This window comes from Dermacentor albipictus, chromosome 8 (genome assembly GCF_038994185.2).
Source record: "Dermacentor albipictus isolate Rhodes 1998 colony chromosome 8, USDA_Dalb.pri_finalv2, whole genome shotgun sequence".
Classification (NCBI taxonomy): Eukaryota; Metazoa; Arthropoda; class Arachnida; order Ixodida; family Ixodidae; genus Dermacentor; species Dermacentor albipictus.
This window is the reverse complement of record NC_091828.1, coordinates 15,713,154-15,732,004: the sequence shown is the minus strand read 5'-3', so window position 1 is coordinate 15,732,004 and position 18,851 is coordinate 15,713,154. Positions and strand designations below refer to the sequence as shown.

The 18,851-nt window shown below is 45.8% G+C and overlaps 1 protein-coding gene across 1 annotated transcript; it reads right to left on the bottom strand.

The window, feature by feature from the left end:
- Positions 1-3,065: 3,065 nt before the first annotated feature.
- On the bottom strand, positions 3,066-8,567 carry LOC135896530 (uncharacterized). The gene is made up of 2 exons (XM_070523073.1): positions 8,318-8,567; positions 3,066-6,758 (listed from the first exon to the last, which is right to left on the bottom strand). Exon 2 carries the CDS (start codon positions 6,438-6,440, stop codon positions 5,412-5,414), a length of 1,029 nt encoding a protein of 342 aa, XP_070379174.1. The 5' UTR covers positions 6,441-6,758; positions 8,318-8,567; the 3' UTR covers positions 3,066-5,411.
- Between the last annotated feature and the right edge of the window lie 10,284 nt (positions 8,568-18,851).

Here is an 18,851-nt window from a genome sequence, read left to right as displayed (position 1 = left end):
AGGTTAAATGCTCATCATTCTATCATACATGGAAGTATTCCGACTATTTAGTGGAGGCATGGGAAAGCCACTCAAGCCTACATTAGCAAAATGTGTGGTACTGATTACAGCGAACGCACTCTCTCCATGTTCATGCAACCGAATGTAAACATACTGAAAGCTGAGGTGTACCTGACGAGTGTAGCATTGTGATGCTTGCCAACAGCCCATAGGACAGGAAAGGCAAATCCCTGTGCACGCGTAGTGAATTCGTCACTACTGTGCATGCTCATTTCGGCAAACTGGCATAACAGATGTATTGCGAGTGCAATATGTAACTGCAAAGCATGTGGCGCGTCTTTGTCACCATAGCTTGAGCTTGGTGAGAATCAAGTGGTTTGATAAATGTACAACAGAGTCAGCAATGGTGGGAGAGTTCTTAGAAACTTCACAGCATGCCCGTCTGCCTCTACAATGTAAAAAAAAAATTGGCTTTGATCCAAGAGCCAGATCTTTCTGACTGGGCAACATTCATGCACCAGCTTTGTCAGTTTTTTTATGCTCCCACTACTTGTGCTGAGGTTGTGAGAAAGGCCTGGAGAGAGTATACAATTAGAGAATCATGTACAGCCGCCCTGATTTTTAATAATATAGCGCGAGCGTCGACTGAACTGCTGGTGAGCGCCTTATAACGGCGATAAGCGTGCAACAAGAGCGTGCAACAAGGCGAGTGCAACAAGGCAACAAGGCTCGTGCGCGAACTCTCGCCTTGTTGCACGCTTATCGCCGTTATAAGGCGCTCACCAGCAGTTCAGTCGACACTCGCGCTATATTATTAAAAATCAGGGCGGCTGTACCTCTTACATTGTGGATGTCCTGGAATTGTGCTAACGCATGAACACCACCACGTCTCAAAATGATTGAATGCGACATATTAAAGGCACAAGCACTGTTACCTTATACGCCCTTGGTATGCAGAACCCCAGCACCTTCACCACTTCTAAGGAACCGCTTTATTCTTGCCGAGCTAGAGCTATGGCGAGGAAGAAGCGACACACTACGTACGGATGAGGAAGATGAAGGAAAGCCACATTGCGCTCACAATATCGCTAACGTTGTAGTTTCCCAAAGGAAGCGGTCACACCACTGCGTATAAAGTGTATGCACAGGGATACTCATGTCTTCCCTGTCCAAGGGATTGGTGGCAAGCACCACAGAGCAGCACTGGTCAGGTGCATTCCAGTTAAATTCTTAAGAATTGAGAAAAGGCCGATTCCACAAAAAGCAACGACCTGACACCCTTGCCAACAAATATGTTGAACTGGCATTGAGTTTCAGGTATTTGCGGCCACACATAGGTAAACCAATGGGCAAGGTTCTGACTGGTGTTGTAGAAGTCGCGGGGCGCTTTTTTCGTTGCGACGATAGATCGGATTCATTTACAAGTACTGCTCCAGGAGGGCACATGTAACCGGCAAACAGAGGCCTCAGGAGAGCATTAGATTATAATCAAGGAGGCGGCAGGGTACCCAAGGGGTAGCGGAGGGATCAAAACTGGAAGCAGGGCGGTCCCAAACTGGAAGCAGGTTATGTTGCCCCAACCCACGGACCACCCTGACTCCTGCGTTTTTGTCCGCGAAAGCGGACAGCTGATCTTAAAATGCGTCAGAAAATTCGGGAAGTACGACTTACACACAGCCTACGGGCATCATAGATATACTACTAGCACGTGCAGGCCTCGGCGAGCCCCAACCCATGGACCAGTCCGGGTTCTAGCACTGGTGTCCCCGTTACCGATTTGGTGTCCTGGAGACGCCGCCAATAATATGAAATAGTGACACGTTGTTACTAGTAAAAAAACACGATTTAAGCCGCTAACGCTACGTTCAGCACTGCCGCGCCCAACTTCTGCAACGCCTGTGAGAACTTCGCCAATCAATGGTTGTTCTTGGCAATACTTAGAACTTGTGAATTTTGTGCACCGTTCATGCTTAACTTTGTAGTGCACTGTGGCTTAATGAAGCACTACGCTTGCGTGTAGCATACGTACACATCTTACCTGATAGACGGTGAACGGGGTCTTGTACATATATCCGCTTAAGAAGAAAAGACTACACCTTCACATGTGTTAAAACACATGCCAAACTTGAAAAAACAGACGTACAATGAACCTCCACACGTTAAAATAGCAAAAGAATCACTTAAAAGGCGAAAACTATTGAAAACTTCGCAAGCGCCACGGCAAGCGCAAATCCGCCATTGCTGCTGATATTGATGTCGATCAGGCTGTCCCCTTGCGATCGAGTCGGCAAGCGCGCGGAAGCGCGTTTCTTTTTTCTATGGAAGCGCAATTGGCGCAATGTAGCCAAAATAAGTAAATAAAGAAAACTGTGCATCAACTCCAAATACACACACGCAAAAGAAAATAGTCGGGATTCTCTATAGCGACGTTTCCAACCCGTTGACTGATATTTCATACAGCTCGTTGCATTAATTAAAATACCTGCAGTGCATTGTTTTCATAACGCGCAAAAAAAAAAAAATTCTGCGCTTAAGTTTACCCGCACAAACACGCGGCGCAAATTCGTAGAACGCCAGCAGTGCAGCCCCCACCCTCCAAGAATATATATAAAAGACTAGTCAATAATAATAGCATATAATTATAACGTGAGCGTCGGTGCAATCAATGGAGAATTTGATTTTATTTGTTATAGAAAATCAAATGCAATGCAGTAAACAATGGATAGAATTAAGCATACGGCTTCCTGGAGTCTAAAAAAAAATCTGCCTTGAAACTTGACATGGTGACGAGGCAAATTGTGGGTATACGATTGAAAATAATTGCTATAATGTGTTCGCGTATGAGTAAGCTTCTCAAAAGGAGTTTCAAGTGTTTCCATGGTATGGCAAGCTTGTTTATTTATTTTATTTATTTATTTACCCTCAGGGCCTTTCGGCATTAGAGATTCTTGATTGATATCTTGATTCATAAAGTTTTTTTTTATTCATATTGGTCAATTATGTTTAAAAAGAGAATTGCAGATCCCAATGGTTTTGTTTTTTACCGGGGGAACACAGAGTTGAGCCACTGTTTTGAAACAAACTTTTATTTAAAGGCAGTTACAAGTAACGCCGACACCCTCACTCATGACAAAACAACTTTCACTTGCTGTGTCCAGACACTTGGTTCAAGTTGCATGTAATGCTTCATCTCCAAGCTTTGCGTGGTTTCTTAAAGGCATTGTGAAATCTACACGGTGTTTTTATTTTACACCTCCTCATCTCACAGCACAAGATCTGAAATGCGTGATTAAGAAGAATCAGGCCAGCACATATTCACAGAAACGAACTCTTCACAGTGCAGTTGACAAGTGCAAAAATTACAGCAGAAACTGTCAGTCACATGATATGAGCAAAACATAACTGTTCTTTTTGCGGGAAAGCCTCAGTCCCATGCCGACATTAACCCATATGGTGGTCATCACTGGCAATGTTTGAAAGATTTTCATAAATTAGAGACTGAATGTCTGGAGTATTTATCATAAGGGAAGTAGAAACTCACACGTCTTCTAAACAGCACTTTGCAGTGCTAAATGTACGCTGGCTATTGATAGTAATAAATAGTATGACTGTTACAACTGTTAAACAAGACAAAAGCTCACAGGAATATGAAGGCTCGAAGTGATAAACAGTGTTTGGAGGGGGAATGTAGCTGTAATGTACCTTTTGACAAAGATTTGTCTTCGTCAGAGCTGCAATTAAGTTCTGCACAGCAATCTTTATGCATGCTTAGCTCACTTTCCCACACTGTCAATGTAGGATGAAGAGGAGAATAAGATAGTGCGTAGAATGAAGTTGAAGTGTAGAAAAGAAATGGGGAGACAGTGAAAGAGAAGGTAGGAGCATTGTTGTAGATTATTCTTCCAAGGTTTCTCTTCCAAAAGAAAAAAAGAAAAATATTAAATGTGTAAGGAAGCATTGCCAATTATTATTCTGCCACGATAAGCACCATAAGGGATGCAATATAAAACTGATCTGATATGTAGAGTGGCCTAAAGCTTTCTGCATAGTCTTTACTATCATTATGACACTGTCTGCTGCAGCCAAATGTGCAGAAGTTTTCATTGAGTGCTCATGACCAGAGCAACTTATCCAGACTGCACACAACACCACTGCATATACCCTCTATTTTGGTAATCTGAAAAATAAAAGTTTATTCAAATGGGCAATAAAGAACATCACATGGAACACAACATCTAGATCGAATTATGAGGCATGCCACAGTGCGGGACTCAGTATTATTTTGACCACCTTGGGTTCTGTGATGTGCACTTGAATTCAACTACACGCTTTTTTTTTTTTCATTTCACCACCACTGAAATGCAGCCACCTTTGCTGGGATTGAACCCGCAGGCTTGAGCTCAGCAGTGCAACATCATGACTACTGCGCTACTGAGTGTTTACACAAATTTATAAGTAGCAAAACACATTGGAGGCTTTTGCACACTGAAACACTACACACCGTCCACTGCGCTTCCTATGTACAGACATACTTACCAGCGGCTCATATGACAAGCATGGAGGCGTGCTCTAACACACTACTATCCAACAGCTACCTCATACCAGAGATAACCACTGGGTCTTTCACAGAACACTTACCAGCAGCTCATACAACAAGCATGGAGGCATCTCTCGTGCTCTAACACACATACCATCCAGCTGTGACATATGGCTGCACACCACAGACAAAAACAGACGGGCTAATCATCAGAGACCACATGTCATGATTTGTTTATATGCGAGCCCTCAACCTGCTTCTATAAGGCATGACAGCACAGCACTACTGCACCACTTCTCTCTTCCTAACTGCACTGGAGGCTTGTTACCAGTAATCGTGCCCTGCTGACGTGGTTATCTCTTCAGTTTCTATGTTGCTGTCCCTAAGCTGTTATTTAAGGACTTCCTTTTGAGCTTCAGTGGGCCTTGAAAGGCTAGATGATGGCTGCGACATCCTAGGGTTTTTTTGTAGAGTGAAATATTAACAGGTGCACAACTTTTTTGTTGGCTTGTTCATTTGAATGGTCTGGCATCTTTCTTTTTGGGTCACTTTCACTTTTAACAAGCATGAAAACAGGCTCAAACAAATTGTTTGCCTTCTCAGCCACACCCTCAGAGACTTCACCATCTGATATTGCCTGTCTGACTGAGTCCATTTTTGCTCTTAAGAGTGTTGAACTTGACACTGCTTTGGCTGCTTCCAGCTTTGTTATACTCTGTACAATGTGCAATGCCCGACTTGCCTCACATGCTTCTTTGGGTGAGCTCTCATGGGCCTTGTTGCTGCTAGTTGGATTAGCGATGACCACACAGTGACTGTGCTTGCACACACACTGCGCATTCCTTGCACCTCAAAGGACAGCAAGCACCATCTTTCACTTTTGACACTTTATATGAGAGCCCTTTAATAGACTGAGATGGTTTGAGATGAGTTTGTCACCATGCTTATTCTGTTTTCTCTCCAGCATAGTATGCTTTAACGTCCTGTGCTTGCTCTCAAGGTGCATGTTAGTGTTGACAGCTGCTCTAGTCCTAAAGCGATAGGCCCACTCTTGCGGCCTAACTGCATAGTGGTCTTTGAAATACTTCAGGAAGTCCCTCAGTTTTTCTTCCTCACTAGAAAGGAATTGCTTAAAATAATCTTCAAATGCCTTTTCCGCGAGGAACTCTAAGAGTAGCCACACACTATGGTAAACATGTGGCCTTAGCTGTCTCTCTACACACTCGAGTGTCTTCTTACGCCAATTGTTATCCACATGCCAGGCACAGAGAAGTTTCTGTTTTGCGGCACCCATGACCCTGGACCATGCTTTGTAAAATTGCGAGGCATCATCAGATATCAATGTCTTAGCGGCCACTTTTTTGGCCATGGCCGACTCCAGATATTTGAAGAATGCTGTCAAAGTTTGCTCGTTCATCTGGTTGCAGATGAAATAAGCTATAGCTACAACTGATGCTACTTTATCTAGCACCAGAAGAGTGGTCAGCTCAAACAGGTACTCTATAGTTCCATGTGTGGAGTCAAGACATACAGTCCCTGCAGGGCCCAATTTTTCTAGTAGCTCCTTCTGAGGCTCTGTCATCAGAACAAGAACAAAGTCTGCTGAAGAAAATGTACCACTTGGGTCCACTGCACCTTGTGCCTTGTACAGGCGGACAAGTGTTTCACCTTTTTCTTTCATCACAAGCACCCACATGTCTACACTGACAGCGTCATTAGTGTGACAACGTTCAGGAGCAGCAATGTTAAACTGCCGTTTGATGTTATGCAGGGTTGAGCACTCTGCCAAGTGCACTGGCCTCAGCTTGGATGCCACAGATGTTCTTATTCGCTTTAGAATGGTTTTCATGGGCACACCCCTTTCTAGGTTCCCTGCTACGCTGGCCTTTTCCTTGTCACGCATTCCCAAGTGCTGAATTTCTGGTTTATGACCCTAATGGTTTCTTTGATACCTGACTTTTATGGTGGTGCTTTCAGGTGTCGGACTCTTGAGTGTTGTCCATTGTGATGGTAATAAATGAAAGACATATCTTACCAGACCTACAGCTCCCCTGACTTTTCTCCCGACGGTCACTATGACCTTCCTTTTTCCTTGCCTCGCCTGATCTATTACAGCAATAGTGGATCCTTGTCTCTCGACTGGCCAGCTTTTTGGGGTCCCTGGGCAAAATGAACCAGCAGTTTTGGCTACCCTCTTCTTCTGCTTTCCATTCATGAAATTCTGTAATAAAAGCACAAAATAGCATTAGATGGTGACAAGTACTTTGGGGAGAGAGATGCAAACAAAAAGAATCACTTTGAAGGCTTTGGACACGGGCTAACGTAGCATTTATTTTACTCCCTCACCTTCAACTCGACTGTGTCATGAGGTCACCCTTGATATTGCTCAAATTTCTGTTAAAATTGAATTTCAAATATGCAATGCGCCATAACTTCAAAAAATTTATCATATTAGTTTTGTTTTAATAAGAAACAAGTATGAAACTTAAGCATGATCTATGCTCACTCCTTCCTCAATATTGAATCAGACTGTACATTCACAGCAATGCTGTTACGATAAGACAAAGACGAACTGAGAGCACGTGGTGCAAGCTACGCCCCAGAACAGTGTGAATCCCTTCCCTCAGTTTCTTCTTGAAAAGCTCCTTCTTTTCAAGAAGAGCTTGAATTTTTACTGTAGATAGGGGCTTGGCGAGGGAGTGTTCCATGGTCACGCGGTTATGATCTGGCTTGGGCATGCGCCTGGTTCGAAGAGGCAGCATTATGTGTGATTTCAATAAACTAGTTGCTAGTCTGCGTTCGTCCTGTCTTCTTCTACGTTGGTGTCTTTCCCCAAGCGCAGTTTAAGTTCACAAAAAGATATCTTACCAAGTAGCCTCCTAACACACTCTTCTTAAAGAAAAAAGGATTGCGCGTGCGTCAAATTTGGCTCTATTTTATGAAATCTACAACCAGAGTCCTTCAATTGAAGGACTGTGGTACTACTAAAGAATTTTCCCAAAGTACGCCGGGAGACCAAGCCGCTGACAGCCGCAATTGCAAGTGTATTGCGGTCGGCACTGAGGCGAAGACTGTACCACGCACGCAAGTAGCGCAAAGCAACGTGAGAACGCAGAGCAAATCCCTCCTCTCGTTTAAGAAAAAAAAAAAAAAGAAGGGGGGGGGGGGTGCGCGAGCGTCACATTTTGCTCTATTTTATGAAATGTACTACTAAAGAGTTTGCCAACAATACACTGGGAAACCATCCCGGCGACATCCGCAAATTCAAGTATGGTCCCGGTTCTGCGTCTCTGCCGCATTGCAACGTGCATTGAGGCGAAGACTAGGCCACGCACGCATGTGGCACAGAGCAACGTTAGAACGCAGAACAGCTTACTCCTGTCGCTTAAAGAAAAGAGAAAAAGATGTGCAAACGTCAAATTTCACTCCACTTGCTGGGCAGGAAAGCAGACCATGCCAAACGTATGTCATGTAGCGCATCGCTGGGAGCGCGCACACATGACTATACTATATATAGATCGATAAACAAACAAATTATATTTAACGAGGATACAAACTTCAACATACCCCAAGGAAATAAATTAGGCAAGTGCGCAAAAGATACTCTTCGCGAAACAGATGGAGAAAGAAAAAACAAAGGCCCGCAAGGTATAAACAATTAACTGCTTTTGGAGGCACACTGCGCAACAAGAAATTTAAAAGAGTACGACATATAATATTGCGTTTAAACGTCATTTGCTTACGATGACTGAGAATAAACTTAATAAAACTGTTCCTCACCCTTATTGTTCCGGAACACAGGTGCACGTAGTCAGCCTCGAAGTTGTGCGCAGCGATCTGGTGCACCGAATACTTCTCCATTGTAGGCAGGGAAGTGCCACATACGTCGCATTTCATCAATTTCTTGACATCCACGGCCATTCTGTGAACGTTCCTGATGTGTTGCAGCATGTTCTTCCTCTGTATGAATAGTTTGCTGCAAAATTCGCAGCAACGATCGTCATCGCCGATGGCAGCTTGACCACAGACGTGCGCCATTCCGAAGCGGAGAGACGGCGTTTAGAAGCACGTGGTTTCTGCGTCATTGCACGCGCTAGGATTGTTGTATATTCCGGCAGTAATACAGGGAAGAAACCTCCCCAATCACGTGACACACTAGGTATTCAGTGGCCTCATAGGGACAGTTGGAAACCAACTTAGGGAACCAACATCCGGGAACGCAGGGTCACGTGGATGCTGCCTTCTATTGTTCACCGGCCTCAGCCGGCCTGCGGGGAAACGCATGTGGCCACAGAACACCTATACAAATTTAGAGAAGGGAAACTGTACCTTTCACAGTGCTACGGAAATAAGCATAGCGGTGGCGTCGTAAACTAAAGTATGCGATCACAGGTGGCGCTGTGCAACAGTGCCTGTGATTCCAATATTTTGGAATCGCATAAAATTATTATGCAGGAAATCAACAACAATACAACAACATATCCTAGACGAAGACGAAAACAGACTGGAAGGAGAAGCAGCAATAAATTACATCCAAAAAGTAACAGCCGAATCTTTCCAAGGCAAGGACGAGGTTGTATTTGAAGAAAAAAAGAGCATGAAAGAGACCCAAGGGGGAAAGGAGCTAGTGCTTACAAATTTAAACTGGAAGAAAGCGGAAGAGAAAATTCCTAAGCGCACAGCCACAGGGCTAGACGAGGTTCCCGTTAGTCTGATAAATGAACTGGGACCAAAAAGTAAGGAAGCTCTCGTGAAAGCAGTTGAAAAAACTTTAAAAGATAGACGAATACCAGACAGTTGGCGACAAAGTAGAATGAATTTAATTTATAAAGGTAAGGGGGAGAAAGACAGAATTCACTCGTATAGACCGTTGACCATTACATCGGTAATATACAGGCTAGCAATGCAGGTAATCAAATTAAAGCTTCAAGCATGGGCAGAAAATAATGACATTTTGGGAGAGCTTCAGAATGGCTTTAGAATAGGTAGGCGTTTGGATGATAACTTGTTTGTTCTTACTCAGTGTATTGAAATATCAAAAGCAGAAAGCAGACCGTTGTATGTGGCCTTTTTGGACATTACTAGGAGCATACGACAACGTAGACCGCAGCATTTTGTGGGATATTCTGGAAGGGGATGCTTAGGTAACGATTGTATACAGCTTTTGAGAGAGATTTACCTAGAAAATACTGTTTGCGTTGAATGGGAAGGGATGAGGAGCGCGGAGAAAGTTCATATCAACAAGGGACTGAGGCAGGGGTGCCCTTTATCCCCGCTGCTGTTTATGATGTACATGGTGAGGATGGAGAGGGCGCTAGAAGGAAGTAATATCGGGTTTAATCTCTCATACAAACAGGCAGGTACAGTAATAGAGCAGCAACTCCCAGGTTTATTTTATGCGGACGACATTGTGTTGCTCGCAAACAAGCAAAGTGATTTGCAACGTCTGGCTAATATCTGTGGACAGGAAGGCAACAATTTAGGTTTGAAATTTAGTGTTAGAAAATCAGGTGTTACTGTATTCAATGAAAACAGTGAACAGACAGTGGAGATACAGGGCCAAGAAATACCTCGGGTAACAGAATATAAATACCTTGGTATATGGATAAACGAAGGCAACGGATATATGGAAACACAGGAAAAAACCATAACAGTCAAGGGGAAGAGAAATGCAGCCATAATGAAGCACAGAGCGCTATGGGGATACAATAGGTACGAGGTCCTCCGAGGTATGTGGAAAGGGGTAATGGTTCCAGGACTTATACTTTTGCAAATGCGGTTGTTTGCTTTAAATCAGGGGTACAATCAGGACTCGACGGGAACCAAAGGTCAGTGGGTCGCCTCGCATTGGGCGCTCACGGGAAGACTACAAATGAAGCTGTGCAAGGGGATATGGGCTGGACTAGTTTTGAAGTGAGGGAAGCTCGCAGTAAAATTGAGTATGAAGAACGGCTGAGGAATATGGAGGAAAGTAAATGGGCTGGGAGAGTGTTCAGGTATCTGTACAGGCAAAACATTGATTCACAGTGGAGGAAAAGAACTAGGAAGCTTACCAGCAAGTATGCGGCCTGTGGGGTGGGCAACACAGCAACAAAGAAGGTCAAGCGGAAAGTCAGAGAGGCTGAATTAATCTCATGGTTGGCGGCAATGGAAAAGAAACCTGCCATGAGTAACTACTTAAGGGGAAAAACGAAATTAGGAAAGAAACCATTTATGATAACTCAAAGGGAAGCTCATTACTTTTCGAAGCGAGATCGGGATGCCTTAGAACATGCATGTATAAAGCGAGATATAAGAAGGAAGAAGAAGCATGTGCTTGCTGCGGTAAAGCTAGGGAAACGACGGAGCATATTTTATTAGAATGTGAAGACATCTATCCAGCGGTCGATTTAGGCACCACTGGCCTCCTTGAAGCCCTTGGGTTCAGCGGGAGCAGTGGTAAAGCAAACAGGTCCGCAATAGACATCAGTAAGAGGCGATTGGAGGATTGGTGGAAGAAAAGTAGGGAAACGACAAAGGACGGAGACGTACAAAAGCACAGTTCGCAATAGGGTATCAGAAAATTTGGACGTGGTAGTTCATAGTGTGTTTTTTTTTCTCATGGGTTAACCTAGGTAGGATATTAGGCAGCATAGTAGCAAGAGCTTGGTGGCGCAAGCCACCGCCCCGTTCCAAAGGGGACGCTCATAACATCCATCCATCCATCCATCCTTTAAATGCACGCTCCTGTGGACGCTCCTGTGGACGAGGCTTCAGCGACTTCGCTCGTAGCTAAGTGCTCTTTTATCTTTATTAGCTAGTGTTTTGAAGTGTTTTCTTTTGCATGGAGTAGGGGCGCAAATTTTGAATTTTTGGTAGGAGTAGGAAACGTACCGGCTTTGTCTAGGTCTGGCGGCTCCCCCGTTGGGCCTAGGGGGTAGTTCTTTCAGCTAGCTCTTCTGATTCTTACATGGAGTAGGGAGTGATAATTCTTTGTTTTTGTTTGGGATAGCGGTCGAGGTCGGGTTTGCGTGAGTGATTCGGTGAACTTGCTCGTTGGGCCTAGGGAAGTAGGCCTAGCGATGAAATCGAAAAACGCGAAGGCCGCGGGGGACGGGGAGCAAGTGCAGTGCGACGAGTGCCTGCGCTGGTGCTTCCTCGACGAGACTGAATTCCAGAATTTAGCAGAAGCGGTGGGGTCTAGCTTCACGTGCAGGTCGTGCGAGGGCGTCAAGGAAGCCGTCCAAAAACTGGAAGGGAATTGGGCGGCTAAGTTTGAAGAGCTTAAGGCAAACCTGAGGGAGAAGCAGGAGAAGCGGCTAGCACTGCAGGCGAAGGTTGAAAATTTCGTCAAGGTGGAGGCGGCCCAGGCCGCGCAGTTGGTGAGGACTGTGGCCGAGCTTGGGGAGGCGAAAGAAAGGAGCGCCGAACTGCAAAGGCGGCTCGACGCTCTTGAGACTCGGGCAGCGAATAATGTCGGGTCAGGACACCAAAGCGAGGGCGAAGTGGGAGGCAGGGAGCCAAAGCAAGCGGTCGCCAGCTCGCCGCCGGTGAATCGGCGTAGCTATAGCGAAGCAGCGCAACACGCCCCGAGTGAGGCGACGCTGCAGCCACAGGAAGCCGGGAAGCAGGGAGAGGTAGGAGAGAGTGAAAGGGTGATTATCGCTGGCGACTCAAACATGGCTGGGTGCTCAAAAGCAATTGTGGAGAGGGTGAAAGGCGACAAAAGAGTGGCGGTAGGGACATTTCCAGGGCAGACACTGGGTTCTGTCATGGAGCGAGCAAAAGAAAAGCTCACGGAAAATGCCCACGTGCGCAACCTTGTCGTAGTAGCAGGTGGGCTAAATGACGTCCTGAACAGGAAAGGGCCAGCACTAGCCCAGCGCTTGGCGAAGGGGGTGGACGACTTGCGCGAGCTATCCCCTCAGGTGCAGATCGTGGTGTGCACGGTGCCGGAGGTGCCTGTGCGTGACAGTCACGTACAAAGAGCCGTAATGGCTGCCAATGAGGCAATATGGAAAATGAGCCGAGAGAAAGGCTTCGAGGTTGTCGAAGTAAACAGGGAAGTGAGAAGTTGTGCTGGTTTTAAACGAGATGGGATCCACTTCAATTACAGGCTAGCACGAGAAGTGGGCTGGCGACTTGGGGGTCGCGCTGTTGCTTTTTTAGGGGGCCCGCGGGCGCTCAGGAGGTCAGAGTAGGTAGTAATAAAGAAGGTCCCCTAGGGGAACAGCAGAAGAGCATCGCCGTCGATAAGAGAAAAAGGAGGAAAGCAAGAACAAGAGCTCGCCATGCAATAGGCTACATAAACATGCAGGGCGGCAGAAGAAAGGAAAAGTGGGCAGAGATTGAGGAGCAGTTACATAGAGAACAAATAGGGGTGTATGCGGTTACAGAAACGCACCTTAGAGACTCAGAAGAGCCGCCAGTTATTGAGAATTATGTATGGGAAGGGTGCAACAGAACTAAGTCGGAAAGAAAGGGAGGGGGAGTCGGAATGCTCATCCATCAGGGAGCCAAATGGAAAAGAGTAAATTCACAATGTCAAGAGCATCTTTGGTTATCAGGTACAATGAGTGGGAAAGAAACTTGGCTTGGAGTTACGTATTTGTGGACCGGAATAAATTGCACAGAGAAGAATAAAGAGTTAGTGGAATGCATAAGCGCTGATATTAGGGGTTTCGGCAATGGTGCTGAGATAGTCCTATTAGGTGACATGAATGCCCACATACAGGATTTAGATGGCTATACCGACAATAACGGGAAGTCAATGCTAGACCTTTGCGAGCGACATAACCTCGTGATCGTGAATACAGGGCCTAAGTGTGAAGGACAGATCACGTGGGAAGTGGGAAACCGGCAATCGACCATTGATTACTGCATGTCTGATGACAGAAGGAATTCATGATAAGTTGAGAGAAATGGTCATCGATGAGGAAGGGTTTAGCAGCATAGGGAGTGACCATAAACGCATCATTTTGAAAATGGGATATGTAGTTGGGAAAGAGAGCAACGAAAGCAAAATGGCCAGTCCAAATTTGAACGCTGAACAAATAGCAAATATAGTCACTAGAGTGGAGGAAGAAATTGGCAAGTCGCCAAGTAAGGGGTGGGAATATGGTGAGCTTCTAAGTGTAGTAACGACAGAAATACGGAAAGAGAAACAACATGTTCATTGGAAAGGAAAAAAGAAACCGAAAAGCTGGTGGAACAAGGAGATACGAGAAGCGATCGCCGAACGACAGAAAGCATCTCGAGAGCACAGGCAGGCAAAGAAGGCGCAGTTGCCACAGGATGAAGTAACCAGTAAATGGGAAATATACCGGGAGAAAAAGTCTATGGTTCAAATACTGGTGCAAGCAAAATTAAAAGGTGAAAGTGAAAGTTGGTTGTCGGAAATACGTGAGAAAAAGAAGGCCGCACCTAGAATATTTTGGAATCACATAAAATTATTAGGCAGGAAGTCAGCAACAATACAACAACATATCCTAGACGAAGATGAAAACAGACTGGAAGGAGAAGCAGCAATAAATTACATCCAAAAAGTAACAGCCGAATCTTTCCAAGGCAAGGACGAGGTTGTATTTGAAGAAAAAAAGAGCATGAAAGAGACCCAAGGGGGAAAGGAGCTAGTACTTACAAATTTAAACTGGAAGAAAGCGGAAGAGAAAATTCCTAAGCGCACAGCCACAGGGCTAGACGAGGTTCCCGTTAGTCTGATAAATGAACTGGGACCAAAAAGTAAGGAAGCTCTCGTGAAAGCAGTTGAAAAAACTTTAAAAGATAGACGAATACCAGACAGTTGGCGACAAAGTAGAATGAATTTAATTTATAAAGGTAAGGGGGAGAAAGACAGAATTCACTCGTATAGACCGTTGACCATTACATCGGTAATATACAGGCTAGCCATGCAGGCAATAAAATTAAAGCTTCAAGCATGGGCAGAAAATAATGGCATTTTGGGAGAGCTTCAGAATGGCTTTAGAATAGGTATACGCGTTTGGATGATAATTTGTTTGTTCTTACTCAGTGTATTGAAATATCAAAAGCAGAAAGCAGACCGTTGTATGTGGCCTTTTTGGACATTACAGGAGCATACGACAACGTAGACCGCAGCATTTTGTGGGATATTCTGGAAGGGGAAGGCTTAGGTAACGATTGTATACAGCTTTTGTGAGAGATTTACCTAGAAAATACTGTTTGCGTTGAATGGGAAGGGATGAGGAGCGCGGAGAAAGTTCATATCAACAAGGGACTGAGGCAGGGGTGCCCTTTATCCCCGCTGCTGTTTATGATGTACATGGTGAGGATGGAGAGGGCGCTAGAAGGAAGTAATATCGGGTTTAATCTCTCATACAAACAGGCAGGTACAGTAATAGAGCAGCAACTCCCAGGTTTATTTTATGCGGACGACATTGTGTTGCTCGCAAACAAGCAAAGTGATTTGCAACGTCTGGCTAATATCTGTGGACAGGAAGGCAACAATTTAGGTTTGAAATTTAGTGTTAGAAAATCAGGTGTTATTGTATTCAATGAAAACAGTGAACAGACAATGGAGATACAGGGCCAAGAAATACCTCGGGTAACAGAATATAAATACCTTGGTATATGGATAAACGAAGGCAACGGATATATGGAAACACAGGAAAAAACCATAACAGTCAAGGGGAAGAGAAATGCAGCCATAATGAAGCACAGAGCGCTATGGGGATACAATAGGTACGAGGTCCTCCGAGGTATGTGGAAAGGGGTAATGGTTCCAGGACTTACTTTTGGAAATGCGGTTGTTTGCTTTAAATCAGGGGTACAATCAGGACTCGACGGGAACCAAAGGTCAGTGGGTCGCCTCGCATTGGGCGCTCACGGGAAGACTACAAATGAAGTTGTGCAAGGGGATATGGGCTGGACTAGTTTTGAAGTGAGGGAAGCTCGCAGTAAAATTGAGTATGAAGAACGGCTGAGGAATATGGAGGAAAGTAAATGGGCTGGGAGAGTGTTCAGGTATCTGTACAGGCAAAACATTGATTCGCAGTGGAGGAAAAGAACTAGGAAGCTTATCAGCAAGTATGCGGCCTGTGGGGTGGGCAACACAGCAACAAAGAAGGTCAAGCGGAAAGTCAGAGAGGCTGAATTAATCTCATGGTTGGCGGCAATGGAAAAGAAACCTGCCATGAGTAACTACTTAAGGGGAAACAACGAAATTAGGAAAGAAACCATTTATGATAACTCAAAGGGAAGCTCATTACTTTTCGAAGCGAGATCGGGATGCCTTAGAACACGCACCTATAAAGCGAGATATAAGAAGGAAGAAAAAGCATGTGCTTGCTGCGGTAAAGCTAGGGAAACGACGGAGCATATTTTATTAGAATGTGAAGACGTCTATCCAGCGGTCGATTTAGGCACCACTGGCCTCCTTGAAGCCCTTGGGTTCAGCGGGAGCAGTGGTAAAGCAAACAGGTCCGCAATAGACATCAGTAAGAGGCGATTGGAGGATTGGTGGAAGAAAAGTAGGGAAATGACAAAGGACGGAGACGTACAAAAGCACAGTTCGCAATAGGGTATCAGAAAATTTGGACGTAATAGTTCATAGTGTTTTTTTTTTCATTGGTTAACCTAGGTAGGATATTAGACAGCATAGTAGCAAGAGCTTGGTGGCGCAAGCCACCGCCCCGTTCCAAAGGGGACGCTCATAACATCCATCCATCCATCCGGTACGGTGCCTCGATGCGCGCGCCCCCCTCCGCCGCTCCGTGGAGGGTGGGGACAACCGCGTCGTCTGCTACGGAGTCCGCCGTATTTGTGCCCACTTCTTTCATCGCGCTTCGGGAGGGCGCACTGGCGCCGAACGCGTTTCCTTGAAAGTAAGCTGTTTTTCTCGCCGAACGACACGTATCATTATGAATAGAAGGAGAGTGACTCAAATGATAAAATGTCACACTTTCGGCGAAGTCAAGAACCTCAGTGGCTGCTATCAGAAGGCAGTCATTCTTCGAAAGCACACACGCACAAACGAGGCTGAAGTGGGGTATTTGGAATGTATTGCGACATCCAATATTTTATGAAACCTCTTATATTCTCTGGCCTTAAAAAGTTCGCGTCGAGTTAACTGAATATTTCTTTTTCATTACAGCAAAACACTTATGTAGAAATCACTGAAAGAATCCACAAAAAATATGGTGTAGTGATCAAAAGCTTTGCGACACCGCTGCATCAATTTATTACAACAATGTGGGAAAAATATGAAAACACTATAGAAAAAAGTTATAAAAAGTACACACCAGCTATGTGCACACTATCAAAACTGTGGTTTCACTGCAAGCTTACTGCAGCACACGTTTTGCTTCCGCGGCCATTGACTTCTTTCTTTTCAAGCTGACGCAGGTGAATGCATAACCTCATTCGGGCATAGGTGGAAATGAGAAGCTTCTGAACAGTTGCACTGTGCACTTGGCAAGCATTCACGCTGAACTTAACCATTTTGCTCAAGTACGTCACAACAGCCTGTAAAGGAGATTGTACATTAAGAAGGCTTTCGGTCCATTCCGTGATTCCCTTGAATAGACAAGAACGGCACCGAGAGCGGCGTTGAGAGCGCCGCATGCGAAGAAAAATTCTATTCGCGGGTGGTACCCCTCTCCCATCTCTCGTTCGCGCCGCCTTGATTGCCTCCTGCACTGCGCGTGTTTGGGCACGTTTCGCGCCGCGCGTGGTGTGTGCGCGTGGACATTTCCTTCGAAGGGCGGTGTACAGTCTGTTTCACATTTAGGGGAAAACTCGAAGCGCATTGCATCGCGATGCGGCGTGCGCTTGAGTCAGGCGGCGGCAGCAGCTCGCGCAGATGCTCGAGGGGCGGGATCTTGAACGGCGTCGTCTGCTACGGCGGCGCGCGCTGGCCGCATTGTCGAGAAACGTTCTACTGTCAGGTGCAGGGCGCCGATCACATCGTTACTGCGTGAAATGAGCCGGTATTCTTTGCTAAGCGTTGCGCGACGCCCACTGATACGCCTCGAATGTAAGTTCATCGCTGCATGGCAGTCATAGACGACGTACTGATTCCATACATTCTTGGCGGCCCGTTTCTCGAAGGCGACTATATATTCTAACGCGATAGGACGCCGATCCACACTGCTCGTGCTGTGCAAGAACTGCTAGAAGAGCGCGCAGTCACTCTCTTGGAGCGGCCGCCTCAATCCCCGGGCGCCAACATCATTTAAAAATGTCTGGGGCTCGTTGAAAGTATCGCTGGCGCAACATCCCCTCTATCAGTCGCCCGAGGATAGGCTTCGATCCACCGTCGTCAGCGACTGAGACGTGCAGCGAATGAACACATCCCTGATCAAGTCATTCTACACTTCACTGCTTTCCAGGATGAGCGCTGTCATCGCTGCCGCTGGGGACATGACGAGATACTAACTGAAGTTCCGAGCGTGACGTGTCCAATTCCCCACCGGCCGGCACGGTCTGTCTGGTGTAGCGAATGATTGTCGAGAAAAATCACTTCCAGCTCATTGTCTGAACCTAAAACGTTCATTTAATCGTGTCCGTTTGTTTCACCGTGTTCGACTCCCATTGTGCTTTGTTTTCCTTTCGAGTCAAACAAAGACTGAGCACGTTGCGCGCACACCTTGGTGCGTTTTGTCGCTGCTCATTACGGTAGCACACACAGTGAAGAATTATACGTGCACACGCTCAGTACTCCGGACTTTCGAAAGAACAAATGAACCATGTTGTCAAAAGAAGTTTGTGGAACTCCATTATCGCCAATGAAGGATCAGAGTGGGGCGACGCACAACGTTTAGTAAAGACTATCAGCTCAGTTCCTGCAGTACCGATGAAATCGGTGCACTGCCCCTGACAGTACCACGCTTCCTGAAAATGCGGCCAGCGCGCGCCGCCGTAGCAGACGACGCAGATCACGACACAGCCCCTCAAGCGTGTGCGCCTGCTCGAGCTGCTGCCGCCGCACGACTCCATTGCTTTCCGCATCTCGACGCAATACGTTCCGAGTTTTCCCCCTAGTGTGAAACAAACTGCACACGCTATATTTGCCTTTAAGAAGATCGGTACGCTTGACGATTATTTTTATGGCTGCAATGCGGCGAAAGGGCAGCGTCTGCTTAACCATGTAAGGGACGCTGAGCAGGTAATTGGAAACGACATCGTATGTGCCGCCGGGAAAATCGTCAGCATATACGATGCGGCACATACATACGGCACCAACGAGCTAAAGTCATTTTTGCAGTTTCTCACATTATGTTTGCTACAAATCCGTGTTGTCTCTGATGGCGACAACGGACTTCTATCGACACTGTGCGGAAATAAACAAGATATATCG

Excerpts from the sequence above, each read along its gene's own strand:
- LOC135896530 (XM_070523073.1), bottom strand. The coding sequence starts at position 6,440 with ATGCGTGACAAGGAAAAGGCCAGCGTAGCAGGGAACCTAGAAAGGGGT.